We start from the raw sequence: 27,328 nt of genomic DNA, 5'->3' as shown, positions 1-27,328 counted from the left end.
ATCACCCAAACACAAACAGGTGTGTCTTACCAAGCTCGGTTATCATAGGGATCGAGGTACCCTTGCTCCTATCCTGTATCACACACACTGAGTTCTGCAATCTGTCTGCTTTAGCTAGTGACAAAACACACACACACAGACACACCAAATCAGTGTCTGGCCAGTACACCACCGGCCACCAGAGGGAGTCAACCAAAACAAGCTAATCAAGCAACACCTGTTTGACAGCTTTATATAATCAGCTCCATCCAGGAAACCAATTGCTGAATTGTTGGTCAGTGTTCTGGCATACAGCTCGGTCTGTATTTTTTTTTTTTGGTAGAGGTTACGGGGCGTGTGCTCAGGTCTCTTTTCTTCTTTACTCTCGAGTCCCTCTCTCTCTGGTCTTGGGTTATTTTCTCAACTTCTCCAGAAGCGATTGGCTCTAAAGTCTAGAAGGACTAATGTGTCCCCCTCTCTGTGTTGTTTTCTTTTGGCTACCAGTCCCCCAGCATCATTTGTTTTCTTCCTGCTCAAACCGTTCAGGGATTTTGCCCCTTTCCTTTGATTCTCCACTTTCTCCTGGCTGTTCCCTTTTTGTTCTCACTCCCAGTCAAGTAAACTCAGCAGTTGGGTCCTACCTACCCAAAACCACATGGTGGCTCGCATGGTTCACCCCTGACTAGCCACCCCGTTACTCTTTGGGGATGAACACGGTGTTTGTTTGATTTATGTACATGGTTTTGGAATGCATGTTTAAATATTATATTATTTGAATTGTTTTGCGTTTGATGCACTGGAATTGCGCTATGCAGGGTTTTTGAGTGTGGTTACGTGTAAGACGGGAGGTGTAGTTTTTCCTTGATTGATTACTTTCAGAGAGCTAAGAAGAGAGCTAGGGAGCCGCACGGTTTTCTCACTGTGTCCACTTGTTCTCATGTTGTCTTGTGACAACAATATAGATTAGGTTTTACTCTTGGAATATATGAAAGTGGCATGTAAATATTGTGACACGTATTTTGTGATATGCCATTTAAAATAGACAAGGGTTGGCATAAAGGACTCAATTTCTCTGGTGGATGGGCTACTAGCCTGAAACACATGTCAGTTATGCGGCTCACCCCGTAGGAAACCCGCACATGCTCTATGTATCATTCTGTATTTGAGAAATCAAATTTTAACCTTTTGCATCATTTAAAAAAATAGTATATTTCTGCCCCCAAAAAGAATGCCCCTGAAGTGGGTTTGGGAACCGAGGCAGAAACTGCTTAATCCAAATATCCAGAGGAGGGAACGCTACACCCCCATGTGTTTATTATTTCTTTTTTATTGTGCAAATAAAGAAAAAAAATAAAATAAAAATTATTTCTGTGTTCTTTTGCATGTGTGAGTTGCTGTGTGTGTGTCTCTGAAAGTATGGTACCAAGCTCTGCGATGATGTTGCTTTCCATATTAACTGTCTGTCTCATCAAGCCGTGCACAGGGCTGTTCTCAGCAGAAGAACGGTCCATACCTGGAGGAGTGAAGCCTGCAGAGACAACACACACACTCATCACAATACCACACAGAACTGTCAATCCCCCAGGTCACTGCAAACCACTGGGTGATTTATCTGCACACATTTGTTAGTAAGGGCTGTGCCTGATTTTGGGGATGGGAAGTGTGTGTGTGTGTGTGTGTGTGTCTGCTATGGGTGTCAGTACCATGCGAGTTTGCCTGGAGCACACCTATGGTGTCGTCAAACTGCATAGATTTGATGTTGAGTGAGGCCAAGATGCACTCCTTATCCTGCATTGAAGTATCATCTACAGTATTCTGATTGGCTGAGATGATGACGCACATGTCACACAGGTTGATGTTCACAGCCCTCAGATTTGCTCTGCTCAGAGGAGAGCCCTTCACAAACACAAATACCTCATAAACAACACTACAAACATTATTCAAACACTGATACAAGGTAAGCCCTTTCATAATTCTACTGCGGATCCTTGAATTCAGCTATTGTCAAGTCATTTAAGTACCGGTAATTAAGTAAGTTTGTAATAACAGTAAGGTATGGTTTAAATAAAGCTACACTTATTTTTTACTGAAGTGGTAGACTGACATTGCACAGGAAGGACTTTATACACAGATATATTATGTTAATTCAGCCAAGGCACTTCAGAACCAAACCAATACACTGAGTTGGAGCAGACTCACAGGTAAGATCGAGACTTTGGGGAAGTTGCTGAGAGTGTCCCACTCCCTCTTTAGGAAGTCCAGTGAGCCCACAAAGACAATAGGCTTCAGCTCATGATAATGAAAGTTACTGGCCCTGAGAGGCATCACCAGGTTCCTCAGGCCCACCACAGCTGACTTCATATCGCCAAAGATGCACACCACAACATGGCTGCTCAAAACGGTCATTGACGCTTCACTGCGGGTCTGAGGGAAAAGAAAAAGCAGCCGTTAGCAATTACTGGGCACAACTAAAACAGTCTAAAACAAATCAGCTGCTAGCTACAGCCAAAACATCTCTCTGAAACCCATGAATAAAAGCTATTATTTATAAATGAGACAGCAGTTAGCTATGACTATGACTAAAACATCTGTTATCTGTGACTAAAACATCAATAACAATGACTAGAACGTCCATAATAACTATGACTAAAATTAATAGTAATTGTCGAGCGGGGGGGTGGCGAACGTAATTTGTCGAGCGGGGGGGTTCTCCGCCAGTTGAGTATGATGAGGCTCAGGGATTCCGTGTCATACTGCGCCGTGCTCAGGGTCCTAGTGCCTGTATAATTAATGGCCCGATTAACGTAATTTAAAAACCAGGACATTTCCACTGTTTAAAAAAATATCCCGGGACGCCCGGGACAGGACGTGAAATACGGACATGTCCCGGGAAATACGGACGTTTGGTCACCCTACTTAACAATGACTAAAACATCCATGATAACAACTAAAATGGCTCTATTAGCCACACATGAAGCAGCGCTGTTAGCCACAACCAAACCAGCTGTTAGTTATAACTAATAGATGTGAGATGTAACTAAAGATGCAGAGCACAATATAGCCGCTAAGAACCATCACTGATCCTTCGCCATTTTAGTTACACCCTATCTAAGAGAGCTCTGTTAGATCAAAACAGTAATTTTAGCTATATGTAAAATGTCTGTTAGCTATATCTAAAAAAGCTTGATTGGTTATAACCAAAACAGCTCTGGTAGGCATAACAACATTAGCTGTAACAGCTTTAAGGCACATTAAAATAGCTCTGCCAGCAATAACCTAAACGGCTATATTACCCACGACTAGCTAGCTCAGTGGGCCACAACTGAACCAGCTGTTACAATATTTAATGCAATATCTGTTATACATATCTATAAGGTATATCAGCCGTTAATTATACGCTTTTATTATTTAGAACGAAAACAGTTGTTAGAACTGACAGAGCCGCAGATTCGATTCCGATTTTGGGGGGCACGATTCGATTCAAAATCGATTTTCAATTCAAAACGATTTTCAATTCAAAAAACGATTTGACTTATAAAAATTTCTGCTTCAGTCTATAAAATCTGCATGATCTACTACAGTCTGCTTTGCAAGACAGAATGACGAATACATAAAATAAAGTTTCTTTCACTTTTAATTAACAAAAATAATGTGCTTTGGTAAAATAAAATGCTTTTTGTTTTGTTACCAAAATTCTTTAGCTTCATTTTGCAAGCTCTCAGGGGTGTCTCGGATGCAGTTCCACCAGCGTAACCGTACACAGCGAGCCCTCTCAGTTTTTGTTTCTATTCTTTTGCACGTTGAGTCTTCCGCGTTGTTTTGTTTGTTTGTTCTGGGTCGCTGTGCGCGTTTCCCTCTTGCTAATACATTTGACAAGTATCAAACGTCTTGCTCTTGCGAGTTGGCACTTGGGTCCACCCTTCTCTATATTATTTCTCACCCTTCTCTATATTATTTCACTTGGGTCCACCCTTCTCTATATTATTTCACGCGATGTGTACGTTCCTGTGCTCACCACGTTACACAAGCCTTGCACACGAGCTACATTGTGTCAAGTTCGGGCTTCTCTGGCATTCGGTAAAAACCAAAATGAACCCATATTTTTGCCTTAAATGAAGACGGGACAGGTTGAATATCTCTTTCCTCCATTTGTTATGAAACTTTTCCGCACGTAAGTGTGTCCCAGAATCTGTTGCGTAGTGTCGTGTAATTTTGTAATTACGTAATGCGAGACTTCACCACGACTTAGAATCGATTTTGGGGCATTTAAAATAGATTCTGAATCGTAGTAAATGACAATCGATTTTTGATATATGAATCGATTTTTTCGCACACCTCTAGTCACTACTCCATCACAATACAAGGACTGGAAGAGAACACACTACTGTTCAAAAGTTTGGGGTCACTTAGAAATGTTCTTATTTTTTAAAGAAAAGCAGTTTTTTTTTCAATTTAGCTAACATTAAATGCATCAAAAATACACTATACATTATTAATGTGGTAAATGACTATTCTAGCGGTAAACATCTGGTTTTTAATGCAATATCTACATAGATGTATGGAGACCCATTTCCAACAACCATCAGTCCAGTGTTCTAATGGTACATTGTGTTTGTTAACTCTGTAAGGAGGCTATTGGATATTTAGAAAACCCTTGAAAACCCTTGTGCAAGTAGGTTAGCACAGCTGAAAACAGTTTTGCTGATTAGAGAAGCTATAAAACTGACCTTCCTTTGAGCTAGTTGAGAATCTGGAGCATTACAATTGTTGGTTCGATTAAACTCACAAAATGGCCAGAAAAAAAGAACTTTCAATTGAAACTCGACAGTCTATTCTTGTTCTGAGAAATGAAGTCTATTCCATGCGAGACATTGCCAAGAAACTGAAGATTTCCTACAATGGTGTGTACTACTCCCTTCAGAGGAGAGCACAGACAGGCTCTAACCAGAGTAGAAGGAGAAGTGGAAGGCCCCGCTGCATGACTGAGCAAGAAGACAAGTACATTAGAGTCTCCAGTTTGAGAAATCGACGCTTCACAGGTCCTCAACTGGCAGCTTCATTAAATAGTACCCGCAAAACGCCAGTGTCAACGTCTACAGTGAAGAGGCGACTCCGGGATGCTGGCTTTCAGGGCAGAGTGGCAAAGAAAAAGCCATATCTGGCTAATAAAAGAAAAAGATTAATATGGGCAAAAGAACACAGACATTGAACAGAGGAAGATTGGAAAAAAGTGTTATGGACAGATGAATCAAAGTTTGAGGTGTTTGGATCACACAGATGAACATTTGTGAGACGCAGAACAACTGAAAAGATGCTGGAAGAGTGCCTGACACCATCTGTCAAACATAGTGGAGGTAATGTGATGGTCTGGGATTGCTTTGGTGCTGGTAAAGTGGGAGATTTGAACAAGGTAAAAGGGATTTTGAATAAGGAAGGCTATCACTCCATTTTGCAACACCATGCCATACCCTGTGGACAGCGCTTGATTGGAGCCAATTTCATCCTGCAACAGGACAGTGAGCCAAAGCACACCTCCAAATTATGCACAAACTATTTAGAGAAGAAGCAGGCAGCCGGTGTTTTATCGATAATGGAGTGGCCAGCGCAGTCACCAGATCTCAACCCCATTGAGCTGTTGTGGGAGCAGCTTGACCGTATGGTACGAAAAAAGTGCCCATTAACCCAATCAAACTTGTGGGAGCAGCTTCTGGAAGCATGGGGTGAAATTTCTCCAGATTACCTCAGCAAATTAACAGCTAGAATGCCAAAGGTCTGCAATGCTGTAATTGCTGCTAAGAGAGCATTCTTTGATGAAAGCTAAGTTTAAAGTACAAAATTATAAAAAAATAAAATAAAGAAAAACATTATTTCTACCTTGTCAATGTCTGGACTATATTTCTATTCATTTTGCAACTCATTTGATAAACAAAAGTATGAGATTTCAGGGAAAACACAAAATTGTCTAGGTGACCCCAAACTTTTGAACGGTAGTGTATTTGTTGATGCAGCACTTCTAGGGATATTTTATTTAAACATCTTTGTTTGTTTCCATTTTTAATTCAAAATTAACAAATCCTGCATGTACCACAATTCCCCATGTCAGTAAATTAAATATTGATATATAAATACTGATGAACCAATTTCGGGTATGCCTATATTGTATATACACTTGTCTATTTTATCATGTCCATTGTCCATATAGGTGCATTATCTACTGTTTCTAACAGTATCAAGGCTGGGCAGGGATTAGACTACAACAGTACTCACCAGTACAGCCTTTTCAATGTCTTTGGCAGGGCACCAGTGAAACATCCCTGTAGAGTCGTACCGCTTCACATTGTCGTCCATCATCTCCATTGGGTGTCTTGAGACCATGATGTCAGGAAGAAGGGGAGAAAAACAGGCTAAACCATTGTGATGGTGGTATGGGAAGCACCACTCCACTACCACAAGTGGAAGAGGTGCAAAAGTATTCCTCCTTTTCAGCTGGTTTAGTCCCCTTTATAGGGATTTTTCTAGAGAAGACATTATATATTATCCTATTAGACCACAATGCAAATACACGGGCATGTGCTCCTATACTTAAAATATTCTCTTTCTCTCTCTCTGTCTGTCTGTCTCTCTCTCTCTGTCTGTTTCTCTCTCTCTCTCCATATCACCTGAAGTGCCTCTTTCATTGTGTCATTTATTTTCATGTGACTGAGTGATATCCTGTTCACTGCTCATCTCCCTCTGTGTGAAGGTCACCGGTGAATAAAGCATTCATTCATTATTCTGCAGTCCATCTTTATTAACATGTTCCATAATTGAACAGCAGTTCTTTCACTGATCAGAGCCCAAAACCTTAAATGTAGGGCCACAGGAAAGCAGAGTGATCACTGTAGCTGTGTTAGAGCACACACACACGCATGAACACACATGCAGTTACCTTGTGTTTTGTGGAGAAGAACTCATTGAATCCCTCATTCCTTCATTCTGTTGTTTTTTCTTGGATGACAGAGGGGATTCCGACTGCTCAACTACAATGACACAGGCATGACCTTGGCTTCAAGACACCACACTAACCTGCTTATGTGACATACACAGCCAGAACTAGTGTTTTTCAAAGCCCAAAATGATGTTTTTGACAACATTTTGTCCCAGTTTTCAGAAGGTAACCATTATGATGATCAATATCACTCACTAAATTTCATATGCTCTCCAACATAATGGAGAATCCAGCATATCTGTAAATGATATATTGATCAAACTGGGGTTTTTATTGTTGTTGTTTTTGCCACAATCTTTGGCAGCAGGACATAAGCAGAACTAGAAACACTTAGTAAGTAGAAGGGAGGCACAACAATGACGAGGCAGGCCACACACACACACACACACACACACACAGTCAGTAATGAATCAGAAAATCCCACAACTGACCACCAGAGGTCCTCATCTCCTGAGATCTGATTGTTCCTAATCATACTTGCCTGCCTTGGTTTCTGCATACTGCCTCTGCCTCAAAGTCCCTCTGCTTATGGATCCTACCTCTGTGTCAGCATCTATTCCGTTACACACACAGATACACAAAAGGCGAAAAGTGCTATGTACTGTAGCAAAATATGTAGAGGTAGTTAATGCTTCATTATAAAATGGATAGTTCTCGTATATATATATATATATATATATATATATATATATATATATATATATATATATATATATATATATATATATATATATACACACACACACAAAAAAATATAAGCTTATAATTATATAAATAAATATAATTCCAATATAGACAACAGATGGAGCTAAAGTGCACAAACACTGTCTACAATGCAAATACAAATGCAAATGTTTACATGGTGATTAATTACTAATTTAAAAAATGATAATTTAGCTATATTTTATTTTGTAATTCTACTAAAAATCAATTAGATTCACTTCCAATTCACTGCAAATTAAGAACTCTTGGATAGACAAACAATTGAATGTCTTTACTAAGAAATGTATTTTTGTTTATAAAAAACATTTTCAGTGAAGAGAACCAAACAATATCAAAGGCCAATAGAAAAGGTATGTGGGCTGAATGTAAACACCACACAAATAACTCCAGGTAGGTAGGGAGAGGGAGAAATTACTTACTGGATTTGACATATCCATTATAGTTATTTTTAGCTGCAAAAAGACAAACAGAAAAAAGGTTGACTGGTATAATGTATTTCCAATGAACTGATGAACAATAATTGGACTGGAACAAATAAGGCAAGTCACAGACATGACAGAAATCAGATTACGGCCCAGGTGAGACCCCTTAAAGACCCCAGCAGAAGCCTTGTCCTTAAAGAGCCTAATGGTTAGAGACAAACTCATGAGAACACAGGCAGCAGCTGTTAATCAAAATGAGATGGTGAGAAAACCATGAAAAAGAGACCACAAGGACAGAACATTAGAACACAACTAACATTCTGCTTTTTGCTTAAAAACCTTTTTTGTAAACTGTCAGATCTGTGACTTTTTATGCACTTTCATGACCCAACCCTCTATATATTATATCACTGTAACTCCCCTGTATTTAAAGTGATCACACAGCCGACATTTGCAACATTATAATCATATCCATGCTTCCTGTCCAGCAGTGGTGTCACAATACAGCCCCAGTTCCCTCCCTTGGGCATGTGTTGATGTCTGTGTGTGTGTGTGTGTGTGTGTATATATATATATGAACTTCCATGTGTGTTCACCCGGCTCGTTAATCTAATGTGTTACATTATGTGTTAGGTATATATTGTGTGTGTTAGTCTTGTCCTGTGCTCATCTGTGTGAGTCTGATACGCGTTGACCTGAGTATGGTATGTGTTTGTGAGTGGTATGAGTGGTATGTTTGTTAAGCGCTGGTAGAGCCGACAATTAGTACTTGTATAACTAAACATGCAACTCGACACTGCATCCTCAATCTTCACACTTATTATAAGTGAATTGCACATATGATAATAATCAGCTACATGGTGCTCACTAGTCCTGACTGAATGGACAAGCTCTTTGCCAACAAAGAAAAAAAGTCATTTTTGGGAGGGTGTTGGTATGCAACATTTTTGTTTTTTGTTTCTTGCTCCTTTTTTTGTGTAGGTGTCAGTGTTTCCTCCTCTTGTTCAGGGCATCCATCATTGTTCTGATATTTCATGCATGAGATCATAAAACTGCAGCCCGACCCCCATTACACTGTGGGTCATATCACACAATGGACACTTGGCAATGGTCAACAATCAAGCTCCTACCTTAAAAAAATATAAAACATCTTGACTGCTTTCACAAAAAGCATGAATTATTTCAGTCCCTCTATTGAATAAATGAAAACACCTGAAGCATGCAAAGTTTGAAATTTGATTAACAGGATTGGGGTGAATTCAGAAGATGGCATTCTATGTTTACCTAAACTTCATACTGAATTGTAGAATAGCCAGCCCAGGATTACCTCACTGAATAAATGAAGGGTGTGAATGCCTTAAAAGTAAAGATCTTTAACCATAATGAGGTGTCATTTGCCACCAATCGAAGGATGAATAAATGACATGCATCTGTGGAAAAAAGTTTTGATTTGAACCGAAACACTCAAAACATTTTGTTATTCCACATAAATAATTACTCTATGATACAAAAAGAAGGATGACCCCTCATTCTACAACTCTGCGCTTACTGTACAGTGGATGTTTTTGTAAGATTATTATAGAGTTGCTTTGGCACCAACTGGAGTAGAAGGGGTGGCATTATGGTTGTGGTAGCACCAGCTCATCTACTAGCACCAGAACTTTTTCTGAATAATTTTAATGTCAGAGTTTTTTCATCAATGAACAGGTCCAATCCAGTGTTGGCATCATCTCTGCAGTAACATGCAAATAAGGCAAGAACATAAGGTGTTGTAATGAGGAGGGTGTAGGGAATGCCAAAACCGAGGCACTGCTCTTGCACAAATAGCATTTATTATGCAGCGTGGTGGCACTTAACGACATGGAAGACAGACACAGACGCAACAGGGCTTTGACTCTGACAAAGATGAGTGACAAGCACAACATCGACAAACATTAAATAAATTAATATAAACATGAACCAAGTGCAATGCATAACTATAACGAGACAAGCAATAGGTGAGACAGATGAACACATGTACATACTGTTGAACCACACCCAAATAAAATAATATAAAAAATAATAAAATCACTTTGTAAGTTGCTCTGGATAAGAGCGTCTGCTAAATGCCGTAAATGTAAATGTATACATATATAGGCATAAATGGACGAAGGCCACACACACACGCCTGAAGGGAGGGGTCAGGGGATGTACCATGACAGTTGTTAGTTTTGTAATCATGAACAACGATGTCCAAGACATCAAGACATTGCATTCCACCCACATCATTGTCCCAAACCCAAGTGAACACATGAAATGTCTGGATAACACCATTAACACTGATCAACACTGAAGGGCTATATAGGAGAAAGCTGTATCACTTGCATTAAACTTACTAAGTCTAGGAGCCATACAAATGCTTTTGTTTTCCTTTCCTTTTGTTTTCTGTCTCCCTTGGGCGTTGTTCTCCCTTATTCTCCACACCACCTAGGGACTGTTATGTAATAATGTCATGCCTTATTTAAACCTGTTTGCAATACCATTTCCCAGTCATTGTAAGTTATGTTGGCTCCTTTTGTAGTAGTAAATGCATTGTTATGTAGTTTTGGTAACTTTAATTAAACATTTCATTTGCAGGCTCTGCATATGTACCTCCTCACATACATGTTTGTCATGACTCACAGCGGATATACATCACATATGTGAATTTCAACTGAGAGATCAATAAGAACAACTAGTTTTTTGGGGTGCTACTAAAATACCATGAAGATTTAGTATATATATATTTAGAATATTAGTATATAATTAGTAATTAGTATATATATATATATAGAATATATTTTCTCTTTCGATAGATAATTTGCTCATTCAGAAGGAGCACATTAGCATCAGCATTCAGAAGGAAAACATTAGTTAGTATCCATTTTTTTTTCCTTTACACAGTATATGTGCATCATCAGGGTTAACAGCTATAACTGAACACCACCCATGATAGCTACTTTTGAATAAGTGTGCATGATTGCATATATAATGAGAATAATAACGGGCCTAGTATTGACCTTTGTGGGACAGCGTATTATACTTCTGTGAGGTCACAGAAATTCATAAGAACAAAGCTCATTTCCAAGGAAATGCTAATTAATATAAAAGTCAGTTGCATTTAGAGTAAGCAAATCAAAATAGGTAACTCAGATGCCTAGTGTTTGAGGATGCCTATTTGTTTGCAATACAGCACCCTCAATAAGTATTGGCACCCCCGGTTAAAATGTGTTAAAAGCCTTAAAATAAATATATAAATACATCCTGAAGAGGAGAGTAAGCTGAAGATGAGAGTGCATAGGAGAAGACCCAGGACTCTGGATGATTTAGAGAGGTTGTGTAAAGAGGAATGGGCGAAGATGCCTCTTTCTGTACTTTTCCAGAATTATTGGAGAACATTAGGTGCTGTTATGTTGCCAAAAGGAGGTTGTACAAAGTACTAACACCAGGGGTGCCAATAATTGTGGCACACATTATTTCATTCAAAATATTTATTTCTTAATGTGTGATTTTCTTCCTACCAAATAAAGGCACTTGAAGCTTAGATTTGTCTGTTTTTTTTGCATTGTTGTTATATATATATAAAAATAATTGTTTATTTATTTATTTATTAATTAGAAGTCAAAGAACACTTCTTAACCAGGGGTGCCAATAATTATGAAGGGCACTGTATACTGTGGCAACGTCACCTCCACGACCATTATACAATGTGATTATATTCTTCTAATAATTTTTTTCTAGTCTTGCCATTTTATTACACTATTTTATTGTTGTTTTTCTATTATTTTAATAATTATTTATGTCCTTTTATTATTATGTTTTTTTATTCTATAAAGCACTTTGAGTTCCACGTATGTACACTACCTTTCAAAAGTTTGGGGTCACTAATAAATGTTCTTATTTTTGAAAGAAAAGCAGTTTTTTTTTTTTCAATTTAGCTAACATTAAATGCATCAAAAAATACACTCTATACACTCAAAATTGTCTAGGTGACCCCAAACTTTTGAACGGTAGTGTATGTACTATACAAATAAAGATTATTATTATATTACAAAGGATTATGAATCCATACTAAATGGACAGAGTGGTCTGAAATGGTTTTACTACCCATACAAATAAATAAACATACATTGACTGTTTTATTTTATTTCCTAATTGCATTTAACATGGAATATTAAATTGTAAAAAGTTAAGTAACCCTACCACAACTGCATTGGTTAGGAGATCTACAACTGTACATAAAAAGTCATTAGTAAAATCTTCTTGCTCACAAATACAATTATTTGTTGCTGGATGTGTTCATTAGCCTAACAAAAATACCTATTTTAACTGATACTGTTTAAAAAGATATCCAGTAATTATTTAATCGTGTGGACAAAAATTAGATGTGGCAATAAATAAGTGAAACAAATATTTTATGGAACATATGAGAGCAGAGACAAATTAGAATAGGATTTAAAACATTAAACACTAGGTGTAAATCTAAATAATTTTGATTGGAATTTATTGTAACAAATAATTACAACAACAACAAACATCTTTGCTGAACTTGAGAGATGTCTAGACTGGAGTTCCTGGGAGTGGTATCTTTAATTCTTGTCCACAATCCTTTGAACATCCACTATGACCTAGCCTACTTTAATAGGAGGTTTTTGAGCAAATGTTTAACAACTTCAATATGTTATTTTCTCAACTAACATGCATTTGGAAGGTTAAAGGTTGTACTACAAATAGTGAAAGTTTAGCAAGGTATTATTAACATTAAAGCTTCAGCATCTTTCTACATTACTCAACAAAAGTATATCTGAGTAGGGAAGGCATATGTGCAATGACAAATAAATGTTAGGTACCCACATCTGAAGCAATAAGAGGATGTCAGAGAGAAAACCTTACACACATGGCACGTGATTCAGTCCTTTTTTTCATATCCCAGATTTCAGAAAAAGAAGGAGACCCTAGAGTAATAATGAAAAATGCTTTCCTGTTTTTGTGAGTGTCAGAGAGGGGAATGACCACCCCAGTCTTAGTTGAGAAAAAACAAACAAAAAACCTGTCTCATATACCAATACCATCCCAAAAACTGACCTCTTTTATCTATTGTTGGCGGTCATGTAAATTCCATTCAGTCAGGACTCGTGACTTACATTTCCTTATTACTTATGCACTATTCATGCACACTGAAGCATGGATATAATTATGTGACAAATTCCTGCAATGTGATTGCTTCAAACACATGGGAGTGCTAGTTATAAATTATATGAAATTTGTGAGGTCATGAAAGTTCCAGAAAGTTCACAAAAAGTAATAGACAGGTTACAAAAAAGGTCCTGTACATCCTACTACATATAATAAGAATATAAGGAACATTTTTCTTTGTAACAGCGAAAGCATATTTCAGCAGAACACTGTGTTAATTACCTAAGACACAAACAAGGTTAGGGTTAGTCAGTGATATTAAGGTGCCTGCATCTGATTGAATGCCTGACCCTGAGCATAGTTAAAACATGCAGAATTGACCCAAAAGCCCATGGCAGATACAGGACGCCAAGAAGTACAAATGTCTCAGAACAGCAGATGCAATAGCCACATCATTATGTACACTACGCACAGGAGCAGCAGGTGAAGCAGGAGACGACGGAAGACTTACAGGAGCGCAAAGTTGGCAAGTTATCACTAAGAGAGGTGGGAGAGAGGGGAAATGCACGTGGTGGCGTCTCCGCACTTCTATGGGCACTGCGGGAGACGCATGAACAGCCATGCTCCACCTCGCTGCAATCTAAACAGCCTGTCAGGCGCACCCGGCGAATGCCAGCCTTGTTAGCTGGAGTTGAGAGTGGAGGAGTGGAGAGGGAGAGGAGGAGGTTAACAGCATTGCAGGAAAATCTATAGTGGGATCTAGTATTAAGCCCTGAGGCACACCTTCATAATGACTGAAGAGTTTCCTAGAGTGTGCAAGTTTGATTTACTGTTATTACTAGAACAGTGAGAGTAAGTTGTAGGGCAACATGGATGATGTGGTGAAAAGCAGTAAGAGGAATCTAAGGACATATGTTTAATTGTCAAGATCATCAGTAGTTCTTAGCCAGCTTTCTCTGTTATGGGGATAATGTACTAAGGGATACACAGGTTTTAAATGCTTTAATGCATCATGCACATGTATGACAGCAGTGGCACAGACTCATCTGTTGTTGGCTTGTGAAGTTCAAGGAGTAATCACCACCAATAACTGACCTTGATTGCCCCCTAGTGGTTGGTTTAGGAGACGGCTTTGGAGTAAGAGTGAACTTCAAGGGCTTTATTAAATACTGCAGTAATGCTGGTGACTCAAAGATGATAACATGGAATTATTTTTTACTGTGTACTGGGTCAAACTATTGAAAAAAGGATTTATACCTCAGGAATGTTTTCAATATGGCATAGCCAGTGAGTGGACAGTGTAGAAGAATGTGTCACTTATACTGACACATGCAATGTCCAGTATCAATCTGGTTCACATTATAGATAGAACCAGATTTCCTCACAATGGAAAACAACAAGATTGCTCCCATAGCAGCAGAAAAGGAATAAGTCAAAAGTTTTAAACAAAAGGTTTTTTTAAATAAAAGAATTAAGCTCAGTAACCCCCTCACAGAAAAAAAAACTCTGCAACAAGACACTTCAATTAAACAAGTAATAATTACCGTGAAGAAAGCAAAGCTTAAAAAAAAAACCCTAAAGGGAAATGATAACTCTTAACACCTCTGGCAACAGGACATATCATCCTTTCATCTACTATTTGAGTAAATACAGAACAAGCAGCCCACATGGTTTCAAGCTGCACAAGGACATAATTTTGTAAGTGTTTCAGTGGCATTTGTAAAGCCATAAGGAGACCAACGCAGGGCACAAAGTACCAAATACACCAGAGACAGCAGCATGCTGAGATCTGTGAGCCTGTACAGCCTGTTTTCCATAGTGAGAGATGTTTTTAATCCCATCTCATTGTAGGGCTTTTAACACATATTATGGAGACATGTGCTCTTGTTATAACAGGTACTGCTTTTGTAAACTTACTTCGTTTGCATGCGCACTTCTTGATCATTTTGGGGTCTGTGATGTCATCATGGCAAGCCTTACAGTACACAGAGGCCCTGAGGAGATTAAAACATCAGTGTTTTGTGTCCTGTGGTAATGTATGGTGTGCTTTTAAAAGTTGATGTGTAAATGATAGTAATATGTTGAGATACTGAGCCTGGAATGTTGAATATTTGATGAGCTTGCCTTAAGAGTTGAAAGTGATAAAACTAGATCATCCACATAGATTAGGAATATAATGTCAGCATCATCTATAGTGATGACACATTTTTCATTACACTGATTTATTTAGCCAGTTTATTAGATACAGTATCTGTTTAAAGCAATGCAGGACTTAGGCAGGAGCCTTGTCTTGCTTGTAAAATAAAACAGTAAAGAAATGCTACTTTTTACTAATTAAATACCTACTTTCCTTTACAATGGTCAACATAATGAACAAATTTATTTTCATGAACAAAAATGTCAAGAAAGTCATTATGAGGAACATAATGTCTGTGTCAATTGTTATGTGAACAATATGTGTAATATGTATGTTGCAACTGAATCGAGTTCATTGGGGAGGGGCTTTTATTTTAATTCCTTTTAACAAATTATTCCAGCGGTTGATATGACTATCTTAAGTGATTAATTATTAAAGGCATAAACCTTAGTTCTGTTCGGATGTGTTTAAAAAGGTGACATCCCCTTTAAAATGTGTTTAAAAAGGTGAAATCCCCTTTAAAATGCAACTGATATCATTCACCATTTTGGAATCTATCTCTCTACCTCTTTACTTCTTTGGCATCACTGGCGATGAAGATCCCCAGTGTTTTATCTTGCAACTTCACATGTTTTCCTGGATTAATCATCATACTGTCACACACATACACACACACACATATACACACACTCTTAATGAAACCAACCATGACTGCTTTGGATTTGGAATACATTTTGTCTTACATAACATATGAGCATTTTAGCACTATACATTTTCAATCACTGCCAGTATTAGCAACAACATCCCCAGGATCAGTTTAGAGGATCAGTATAGTGGGTGGAGAGAGCTTTTCTAGACACCTTCATTTCACACTTCATTTCACAGTAAATATTTCAAGGGAATTTAGCAGGGCTCACACACTTCACAGCATGAATTGATAAAGCTGAAAGCAAACATGTGCTACAGATCACAGAACGAGGCTAAAATTGCACATGAGCAAGTCCACTCACCTGACATTTCTCTGATCAGACTTGAACTCAATGGCTATCAGCAAGAGATTTAGCTTCACAAAGCACAGCCTGTAAGGAAACAACAGTGAGCATTTCTGAAGGGAGGTGATGATGAAGTGATGTTCTATATAATATAATATAGAATAAATACTTACTCACAAACCTCAGGGAATGATAATCCCACAAAGGAATTAGATAAGTAATCTGTGTACATTTCTTGGGATACTCCTTCCAGATAATACTTCTGCCATATATCCTCTTCAATCTTATAAAGAGTAAAGCTTATATTCAAGTTATTTAACACAGAGTATCAATATGAAATCATTTACTATTGAGCATGTGACAGAGTTTTGATTCATTCATATTTCCATAAATAGAGCCCCCTCTGACATATAATACAATAGTAAAATACACAGTGTATTCCTCAAGTTTATTAAATGTAGTAAAACAATCCAGACTATAAACATGTATGCCTTATAAGTGCTGGATCTGTAAAATCCATTATACACACATAAATACAGCATCTTTTAAAACTGCACAAAGGCCTGTTTAATATGTCTGCACTAACTACATCTATTTGTAATTTAAATTACACAGTTCTTTTCCATTTATATACTATCTTAGATAAGATAGCTTAGAAAAAATGTTTCCTACAAATGGAACCTGTAAAATTTCACTTCCTTAATCACTTTGACCTACACAATGATAATGTCCACAAACCCAATTCAGCACACAGCAAAACTTCAACATAACAGCATTCCCAATGGGCAACATTTTGCCAGACCTCTGGAGGAGATACCTGAATGGAGGATCTCAAGGAGAAGAGGTTGAACAATATGTAACTGGAGATCAGGAGATACCTGAATGGCAGACCTCATTGAGAAGAGGTTGGCCAGCATGGTAGAGAGACCCTGGGCCAGGCAGCTCTGGGCAATGAATCCCAGCTTCAGCTCAGCCAGACATATTGCATCGTCACCCTCCCTCCAGTTCCAGCTGGGGATGTTCAGCAGGTGAGCCTGGGACCAGAGATGCACTTAGTACCGGCAATACACATGTGCAGGCACACACGCACGCACGCACGCACGCAGGCACACACACACACACACACACACACACACACACACACACACACACGTATGACCATGTCCACATACAGGAGACTGTAGCTCCTACTTATGTACATGCTCATGCATATTCACAAACACATGCACATACAAACTTCATACATGTTCTCTCATACACACACACACACACACACACACACACACACACACACACACGCACGCACACACACACTTTACGTCCTGCAAACACAAACTTCGGGTCCTAATCATACAATTGTTCCCATACAAAAGTACACACAGACAAGCTCTCCAACATACACTCTGATGAAACCGCTTGTCCTGAATGGATTTAATGTAGCTACTGACTCCTCACCTAGAAGTTACGCTTTTACACGCACATAAAATATGTTAACAATGGCTGCGATTTGTAAAGCTTAAACTTCGGTCAGAATCCCTGGATAAGTTAAACATTCATTTGGACCACCTACCTTAAACCTACAGGTGTGTATTGTTGGTCTACTTATACAGACTGTTGCCATGCACAGATTGTCTGCCTTCATCAGTCCCACACATCACTGGTCAGTTTCTGACCACAGCATTTTTATACATTTAGGTCACTGATAGGCTGACAATGGTTCGCCAACAAAAGCCAGGGCATCACTGAAGGCTAGAAACTGACTAAAGCAAACAGCTCCAGCTGTAACTTTATCAGATGTTTTCTATGCAGTATCAAGCCTGATACTAGACAATGTGGAGACACATTTACATCGATAAACCTTTATTAATTGATATGTTTAAATCCACAGAACTAACCCTTCTAAACCACTATCAATATATAACAGTATATCAAAATGTTAGCATTTAGTGCTGTATGAAAAGATCTCTTGGGACAGTCCTGTAGACTCACAATCATCTGTGTAAGTGCCCTTGTAATGTGACATTCTCACCTTATTATGGTACTGCAGCATCTGGGTGATGATGCGTATCTTTGAATGGTAGTTCTTGATGGATATCACTCTAGACAAATACACATGGAAAGTCAGTAGTAAAAGTCAAACTTTGTCTGAGTTTTTGTTCTGCTAATAGAAATATGAGAGACTAAAATACTTATATTTAAAATCGGTAAGTATATTTTACCTCATGATATTTGAGGCATCCTCTGCATCAGGGTCTGAAGAGTATTTATTAGCTATAATCAAACAGGCATCTGCTAGTTCGATCTACAACAGTACACAACAAAGAGTATTTGTCAAGTAGCTTTCAGTGTTTGGTCCCAGCTGCGCCACATGCTGCTTAAGGCCAAACACCCATAACTGTAACAGCTGAATGAGGGGCCCTTTTCCTTCGCCTGCCCAGTGACTAAACGGTGGTCACAATCAGAGTGTCAAGAGGTCATGCTATAATCACACAAAAGCCTTGAACAAATCTACAGTAAGTGAACATTTGAACATTTATTGGCTTTATAAACAAGGGAGGAGACACAGAGACTGATAAACAGTGAGATTTATTAATGGACTAGGAACAGAAATAGGTAATTTGTTTTTTAAAGTGGCTTTCTTTTAGAAGTTTCAGCTTTCAGCTGTGGAACTTTACAGCATTTTCGAATATCTAACACCTGAACAAAAGTAAAATCTATTCTCCAAGAAGCAGACCTCCTTACCTTGACTCGAGCGAGATCGTAGGGATTTAGGACAGAACCCTGGAAGAATACCACCTGAGTGAAGTGGCGTTTGAATAAGGCTTCCAGCTCAAGATTAGGTTCAATACTGTAACACACAAAACAACAGAGTATGTGAATGGAGACACAAAGGAATACAGATGTGTCTGATTACAGGAATGCAGTCAACTTCTAATCACAGTTGTCACAACAATAACAAAGTTGATTAGTTGTTCTCTATTAACCTCTGTGGAACATATCAAGAACAAATCTCTGCTGGCAGGTGCTATTTTGAAATGGTGTGTCCTGTGGTTTAATGTTACAATGGTTTAGTACTCAGACAACTCATACAATTTACATGTTATAACAAATCCAACAGCTCTTGTACTGTCAAAAACAGGCTCATCAAATAGTAACCACTGTTTTCATCTTTGACTATTTCCAGTGATTTTCCTTTTTACATATCTGTGTGGTACTTACTTATGAAGAAAAACAATTTCTACATTAACATCATCCCTGTCCTCGTGTAGGAAGTCTTTCAGGAAGTTGGAAACACTTTCCAAAGTTATGTTACCGCATACCACAATATGCCTGGGAGACAAAATTTGTAAAGTCACACGATTTGCTTCCAAAAATATATTTTTTAAAAAGATAGCAACATGAGTCTTTAAAGTGCAGTTACTTCAGTGACTCATATTGGCTTCTTTTCTGGTAATCTCACTGGGGAACAAATGTAATAAAAGATTCTATGCACAATGAAAGCTGTGACTCTTTTATAAAGGAACATAGCTACTAACACCCACCTCTAATTTGTAAATTTCAAATACAAACCTTTAAACAAAAAAAGACCTGTGAGCTGTATCTGTACCCCTTCACCTCATAAACATATAAAAACGATGTACCTTCAACTGTACTCTAAATTTTAAAGGAGCAAGTCATTTTCTCTAGTGATTCTGGAGATGAAATACATACTAGCCATAATACTGACACCTACTAGCCTGGATGTATCAGAGATAAATGAATCACTTTAATCATGGCCACCTTCATGTGGGGGGAGCCACTCTATGAAACAAAAATTGGTTTATTTGGGGAGTACAAAGCAAAGTGATTCAAAGTGATAAAGTGATTGCTACTTTATGTTGGTAAAAATGACTGACTGCTCCTTTATTTCACACTTTGAACTGCCAGTGTGCATGAAAGGTGCTATATAAGTAAAATTGCCTTGCCTTGCCTTTAAAACTGCCTTCATCAATGACTGCCTTCATTTGCTGGGCTGTAAAATCAGCGAAGACATTTTCCACTACAGTATATATGGTGTGGTGTGAACTTGCTGCCTTGGGATTTCTCTGTTTGTCTTACTGACATATATTAGAGTAAAACTGTAGATGATTAAGCCACTGTTTACTGTGATTGTAGTCTTATTAAATACAGTACAGTGTGTCATATGGGCCATTCAGTTACAGGATTTATTTAGCATAACGTGAGAAAAAAATCATGCTCTTCTGGTTCCATGTAGTCCTGGTTCCACATAATGTTACTTAAAGGCACCCTAGAACACCTTTATTCAGTATTTTAAATAGTTTTCTTGATGTCTATATAGATGGTTGATGGTTTGACTTTGGTCAACTCTATGATTTGGCCCATGAATTTAATGATGGTAAAGTAAATAAAGTTTTCCATTCTAAGGCACCTTTAAATAGAAAATGCAACTGTTGCTTTAACAAACCTAAAGTTCGGCTTGATTGTGACTGCGCAACTGAACACTACAGTCACACATGTTCCATCACCACCTTCCTAAGCCTATATTTAATAATTCTAGAATAAAAGTCTGTATATTTCCGATATGTGTGAGCAGCATTTTTATATCTGTGCTGAATTGTTGGTAATCAGTCCTTGTTCATCCTTAACAAAAGTGTCTTTACTTCTACACCTTGCTGTATCTTAATGCAAAAGTTTCTCAATGCAACACTACAAAACCAACTGAAACAGGTTAAAGTAGACATACTTTATAGCATCGATACCCATAGATGAACACAAAAGCTCAAACTTTATGTCAAAAGCAACTTTGCAAGCGATGGTGGCAAACACACTACACAATAAGCAATAGAATGGCGTATGTCCTTTCACCTAGACCCTCAGACACAGAGTGATGCTGTTTCCAAAAGTCAAACCGGAATCTCTGAGTTCAGAGGAAGGAGGCTGTATTCTTCCTTTGAAATCAGACTTCCTAATCAAACATTTAAAAACCAACCTTTGTCAAAGCAACTGAGCTATTTCTTGTGTCAGTGTACTATGGAAACATTTTGACAGGTTAGCATGACTTACTTTCTGCCTGGGGTCAAGTTATAAGTCCCTCCATATTTCTGCCGATTAAGGATGAGAGCAGCGATTTCTGGCACGTAGCGAGCAAACATGGCCTACATGCACAAGACACAGAGACACAGGCATGCAGGCGGGGTCTGTAGCAGTCGAGGCGGAACAGACACACACAGTACTTACTTTCTCCCATTCACTGCACTATAGGTACCACCGTATTTCTTGCGGTTTCCTATTAATTCTATGATTTCAGGGATGTAGCTGGCAAACATGGCCTGAGAAGAGGACAGGAGACAGAGGAAGAGACTAAAAAGTCTGAGAAGGTTTCAGCTACAGAGGATTTCTATAAAACAGGAGAAAGAGAGGTATAAAGTAAAATAGATTAAAATGCAATTTTTGTAATGACAAAATTAGGTTAAAAGGGTAAAAGAAAAGTTTGATTGAACATTTTGAGCAGTTGGAATATTTTTTGATGAAGCAAGAAGAAAAAAAAAGCATTCTTATGTGTTCATCAAAAATCCCAGGTTTAGGCTATATGGAAGAGCCTCAGATGACTACCACTATGTATTTTAGGGAGAATCTTAAGTAAAGCAGAGAAATGCAGTAATGCACAGGAGCAGTACCCCTCAAGAGCCATGTTTGTAGTCCAACAAACACTCATGCAAGGGCTGAGTGGATAGCATTGCCTCATTTGACATAACTGCACAGAAATGATACCCATTCAAAACAAGCAAATCAACAAAACCTCAGCTATTAGCATTGCTGCTTATAGTGCTAAAACACCATAAATAGCTAAATGTATTCAATTTAACAATTAAGTATTTCAAATAAAAGTAAACTTCTGATTTTCTGCATTCAAACATTATCATAGTCTGCACTCCACAGAATCAGGACATGTATCAACCCTTGATAAAGTTTCTTGGAGTTTAGGAAAATAGAACAAGGGGTGGGACATGTACAACTGAAGGTTCTGAAGTAAGAGCAGATCTACAAATTGATGGTGCCAGTTAACTTACACAAAAGGGGAAAATGAACAATAATCTGGTGGCACAAAAAACATTAAATATCATTTTGGAGGAGCTGTTATTAAGAACTATAACATACAATGAAGGCTAGAAGTCTCAGGAGGTATGCATGGAATAGGCGGAGCTAAGATTAGTGCTGGAATCGTATGAAGTAGAATCTGCATCCAGCTCTGGTATTCAAGGATACACTGGCTGCGGATGTGATTACAGTGACCATGGAACTTAAAAGCAAAAAGGACAGAAGAATTATGGGATTTGTTGTTTTACCAAACCACCGAGGATGAAAAACACCATGAAAACGCGCCCAAGGTCCGTTTTAGCATAAATATCGCCATATCCCACCGTGGACATGGTTACCATGAGCAGATAAACACATTCCCAGTAGGTAAGAGACTGGGAATTTTCAAAATTTTCCCAAGGATCCCCTGAGTTTTCCACCTGGAACATAAAATAAACACTGAATGTCTTTCAACAAACATAGAGTTATTTTCATTCAGTGGCATTTACATGTTTAGGTTTAGAGTGCATGAAAAAATATTGGTCAAGTACACACTGTCACATGAATTCACTGTATATTTGAGCTTCTCATTGGGACAGTGGGGAAATTCTGAATAACTAGTAAAAGCTCATAAAGGCTGTACTATTTCCTCTTGATGAATGTGTTGGGATTATGACCTTACCAGGTGTATAAAGCCTGCTCCAGTTAGCCATGTACTTATGAAGATTGAACACAAGTTCACCAACTTTATGGAATTGCTGCAGAAAACAAATCAGTAAATCAGTGAATGCTCACTAAAAATAATCTCACAAAGAAAAGGGTGAGAGACGTTTTTTTTTACTTGGCCGGTAAGGTCTACATGGAAATGAATGATTGGTTTATTCAGAGGACTGAGTACATTCCTAAATGCTTTAGTGCGTAATCCAACGTAGCTATTCCAAGCACTTTTGAGAGTTTTTACCAGGTCATATACTTTGGTCTTATACACAAAGCACAAACACATACAAACACACACGCACACTTTAGGTGTAGGTCATGATCACAGGATATTTACTGAATCAAAAACTGCCCTACAGAGGTTTAAAAAAGGTTATACAGTGTTACCTGTAACTACAACTAAAACATTAACACCTTTTAGAAGTTAAGTTCTAGAATATTCTTTAAAGCTGTAATTATCTTTCATAAATTAGACCAAGGGTACACATAGTAACAAACTCATACAAAACACAATTACAGACTCGTGTTGCTTTTATGAAAAGAATTAGAGGAAACGGTGCAGGTGCTACTTAGGTCTATTTTAACAGCACCAAAATAGAAGTATTACAAAAATAGAGAAATAAGAGAAAAAAGCAACACAGGTAGAGTCAGGTAGAGTCATGTTAAGAATCTTGTGAGGAAGCTTGAAAACATTTGTATGTAAATATATAAAACATTTGCAAACACTATATTCCTTATAATTTGTGATTTCATGAACGTGACAGAATAATTTTATAACTTAGTCAAGATATAAAGTTAATTACATATTTTGAATGAACTGAAGATCAGTAAACATTCAACATGGCTTTTATCTACTGGCTAGAAATACGTTTGGACCAAATAAATGCTGAATGTCATGAACAGATGCTATGAAGAGACATTTCAGTAAATACTAATTCAATTCAATAATTATCACATGCACAGAAAAGCAAACCATGCACTTACCTAGTTTGTAAAATATTTAAAAACTGTAATATTTCTGAGATCTGTATCAATCTTAAAGCCCTTAAAAAACGCAAGCCTGCATGGAAAGACAAAACAAACAAACAAAAACACAGGAAGAACAAATTCAGCCATCATGTAATATACCACTACCAGCTTGTATACGGTGAATATAAGGATGCTTAAACCAGATATATCGCACAAATTCATTGCACAAGTTGTAGTCTCTCAGCCACGGTGAGAAATGAAGCTCTCAGAGATGAAAAAACCTCAACAAAATATCTTACCCAAAAAAGTATCTCTAAGAGAAGACAGGACACATTGCTATGCTGACAATTTATAGAATGGTGTCTAATGATAGATTGATATAGCAGAATGAGGGATGAAGTTTGGCCCTGTGAAGTGGGTAAATACCCAGGGATGTAAAACAACATCAGTGCCACTTCTTAAACTGCTAAACAACTGAAAACTACAGCCAAACAAACTACTTCCTGCACATGCATGTGCACACACACACACATACACACGCCTGCACGCACGCACGCACGCACGCACGCACGCACGCACACACACACGCACGCACGCACGCACACACACACGTGGCAATTAAAATAAAGTTTACACTATAAAATTACCTGAATCTAAAATAATAAACTAAAGTTAAGAACACAATACATCCACAGCAAATCATTTTGGAAAGTGACTATCCCTGAAGCTCTGTAACGTTTCTATAATAATGGGCCATATGTACATAAACATAAGAGAGAATGTATGTGATATTGTTACAAGGTTTGAATGGTTTAAAAAAAATTAAGACATTCTAACAATTCATTTTAACAATTAATCTTAGTCTTATATTCAAATTTCCTATATTAAAAAGCAAATTATGGAAGTTGAGCAAACAAGCTCACATAATATTCTGAGGAAAGTTTGCAATTAACCATACCATGTATATTTTTTATGGCTGTTCCACACAATGTCGAAATGTGGAGAAGTGTGCACTGATGGGGGAGGGACCGGTAGGCTCCTCTGTCTTACCCCTGCAGCACCTGCCATGGGTGCAGGAGAAGAATGGACCAAAGTTGCCCTGCCCCTCACCCCAGTCCTTCTAGCCCACTTGCACAGGGCCTGGTCCCATCTTCATGTGGTGTCGAGGGCACTTTTTTGCATCTGTGAGCATTAGCATGGGTCTCAGGGCGTGTGACACAGATGCCTGATGTCATGCCTGATGTTAACCAACATCTTTGAGGGGATCATGATGAACAGTGTTCCTTCCTGATTTGGATCCTTGCCCCTATGCAGCAGAAAGCATGCAGAAACCTTCCAGCGGGTATGTGATCTAATCTGAAGCCTGGCCTTAATGAAACCCCCAACAGCACGTGGTGGGGGTCAAATCTGCATTCCGGTTATGGCGCTGGCATGCAGCATGAGCTTAAACAAACCCTTTTCCATCAGGATATTACAGGATAAGCTTCTTTAGGAGGTGCCCAGGCACCACAGAAAGCCTTTTCCACAAACCACATAGGCATGCTATTCATCTGAACCAGGTAAGCGTATTCTGAAGTCCACACATCATTATCATCATCCTCAAACTCCTAAGAAAAGCAGATTAACAGTATGAAGAAAGAATTTTTATTTAAAAGAAAATATCTAAAGTAAAACATTTCTTTTACTGTTGCAGCAGTGGGCCATCAAAAAGAAGGGCATTAAGATCAACTTCAGCAGCTCCACCGTCAGAGAAAGTGCAGTGGCAGAGCTCAAGCAAACCTTCAAGGGTCCACTCACAAACAAAACTGCAAACTCATAGGTCATGAACAAGCAAAAGGCTCAGACCTTGAAGAACATGCAGGCTCAGAACTCAACCACTGCCTCAGAGAAAGCAATGACACAGAGCTCACACACATCCACTAGGCTCAGCACAAGCTAGCTTCAGTCAGGGTCCATTCTGGCTTGGGCTCCTTTCAGCAGTGTCCAGTTATCACTGACCTGCTTCCACTCAATCTGGTGCCCAGTGGACCAAAGTACAAAGAACTGCAGAACAGAGGGCTGACTGGGGATCAGGCATCCATGTCATAGCTACTTTCTAATTATTTTACATTTTGCATGCATTGGTCTAAATCATGATTTGACATTTGATTATTCTAATTAGAGGTGAATAGTTTTAACAACCGTTCACATGAAAGCATGTGCAGTGCTTACATCTACTAGGGACGTGATTCAGATCATGATATAGTTGATTTTTGGTAACAAATTTTTTGTCAAAACAAATCTGCTCAGTGTTTAATATTTTATGTATTGCAAACTAACAAATGTATAAATAGCATTTGGTGAATTTAGCTGCCCCTAAAATGTTGATAGCCTGTAAAATTCCTGATAAAGGGTCCATATCAAAATGTCTTCTCCTGTACTGAGCTGTCCTGACAGAGTCATGGTCCGATAAGCCTGGGAGAGAGAGCAGAGATGCCACTGTGATTACATCAGCACAGGATGACACCAGCACAGGATCGTATCCACAGAGGGACAAGCTGAGTAGGTTCTATGGCTTTAACATCAGGCCTGACTGACCAACGAGGGCAGGGAATTTACTGCAAATCTCCTCCTTAATACACAGAAGGTCAAATGTTATAAAATATGCATACATGTACACACACACACACACGTATGTGTGCACTCACACACACACACACACACACACACACACACACACACACACACACACACACACACACACCAGTTAGACTACCCTGCTGCAAAATAAGCCCATTTAACTCACACACACACACACACACACACACACACACACACACACGGATGTAATTTTGATTTCAAAAGTGGGGGGGACATGGATTCGTCGCTATTTAAATATTTGGTTTTAACCGTAAAAACTGGGGGGGACCAAAACCGGCTTTTGAAACCCCCCCCCCCCCCCCAAATTACGTCCGTGCACACACACACACACGTTCAGACTACCCTGCTGCAGAGGAAGCCTATTTAACTGATAGTGACTAACACTGACTTAGACAAAAACAGATTTACACACAGTAACACACACTCACACAATAACACTACCCTGCTGCAGAGGAAGCCTATTTAACTGTTATAGTGACTTACACTAACTTAGACAAAAACAGATTTACACCCAGCCACACACACACAC

At 38.5% G+C, this 27,328-nt stretch overlaps 1 protein-coding gene across 4 annotated transcripts in view; it reads right to left on the bottom strand.

The window, feature by feature from the left end:
- Positions 1 to 27,328, bottom strand: part of LOC143510480 (calcium-activated potassium channel subunit alpha-1-like) — a 90,596-nt gene that overhangs the window by 18,857 nt on the left and 44,411 nt on the right. For 2 of the 4 annotated variants that reach the window (XM_076999870.1, XM_076999872.1), the window contains exons 6-27: positions 24,175 to 24,250; positions 23,156 to 23,231; positions 22,743 to 22,913; positions 21,634 to 21,725; positions 19,615 to 19,725; positions 19,138 to 19,243; positions 18,615 to 18,697; positions 18,425 to 18,494; positions 17,274 to 17,429; positions 16,569 to 16,678; positions 16,414 to 16,482; positions 15,970 to 16,056; positions 15,184 to 15,260; positions 13,778 to 13,951; positions 8,110 to 8,142; positions 7,449 to 7,520; positions 6,908 to 6,998; positions 6,247 to 6,343; positions 2,179 to 2,403; positions 1,683 to 1,875; positions 1,403 to 1,507; positions 31 to 114 (exon numbers count right to left, since the gene is read on the bottom strand). In XM_076999870.1, the coding sequence (XP_076855985.1) occupies positions 31 to 114; positions 1,403 to 1,507; positions 1,683 to 1,875; positions 2,179 to 2,403; positions 6,247 to 6,343; positions 6,908 to 6,998; positions 7,449 to 7,520; positions 8,110 to 8,142; positions 13,778 to 13,951; positions 15,184 to 15,260; positions 15,970 to 16,056; positions 16,414 to 16,482; positions 16,569 to 16,678; positions 17,274 to 17,429; positions 18,425 to 18,494; positions 18,615 to 18,697; positions 19,138 to 19,243; positions 19,615 to 19,725; positions 21,634 to 21,725; positions 22,743 to 22,913; positions 23,156 to 23,231; positions 24,175 to 24,250 (2,358 nt within the window). The remainder of the gene's footprint in view (positions 1 to 30; positions 115 to 1,402; positions 1,508 to 1,682; positions 1,876 to 2,178; positions 2,404 to 6,246; positions 6,344 to 6,907; positions 6,999 to 7,448; positions 7,521 to 8,109; positions 8,143 to 13,777; positions 13,952 to 15,183; positions 15,261 to 15,969; positions 16,057 to 16,413; positions 16,483 to 16,568; positions 16,679 to 17,273; positions 17,430 to 18,424; positions 18,495 to 18,614; positions 18,698 to 19,137; positions 19,244 to 19,614; positions 19,726 to 21,633; positions 21,726 to 22,742; positions 22,914 to 23,155; positions 23,232 to 24,174; positions 24,251 to 27,328) is intronic. The other 2 variants (XM_076999871.1, XM_076999873.1) reach the window with 2 other exon arrangements.

This window comes from Brachyhypopomus gauderio, chromosome 3 (genome assembly GCF_052324685.1).
Source record: "Brachyhypopomus gauderio isolate BG-103 chromosome 3, BGAUD_0.2, whole genome shotgun sequence".
NCBI classification, from domain to species: domain Eukaryota; kingdom Metazoa; phylum Chordata; class Actinopteri; order Gymnotiformes; family Hypopomidae; genus Brachyhypopomus; species Brachyhypopomus gauderio.
This window is presented reverse-complemented; position numbering and strand designations above follow the sequence as displayed.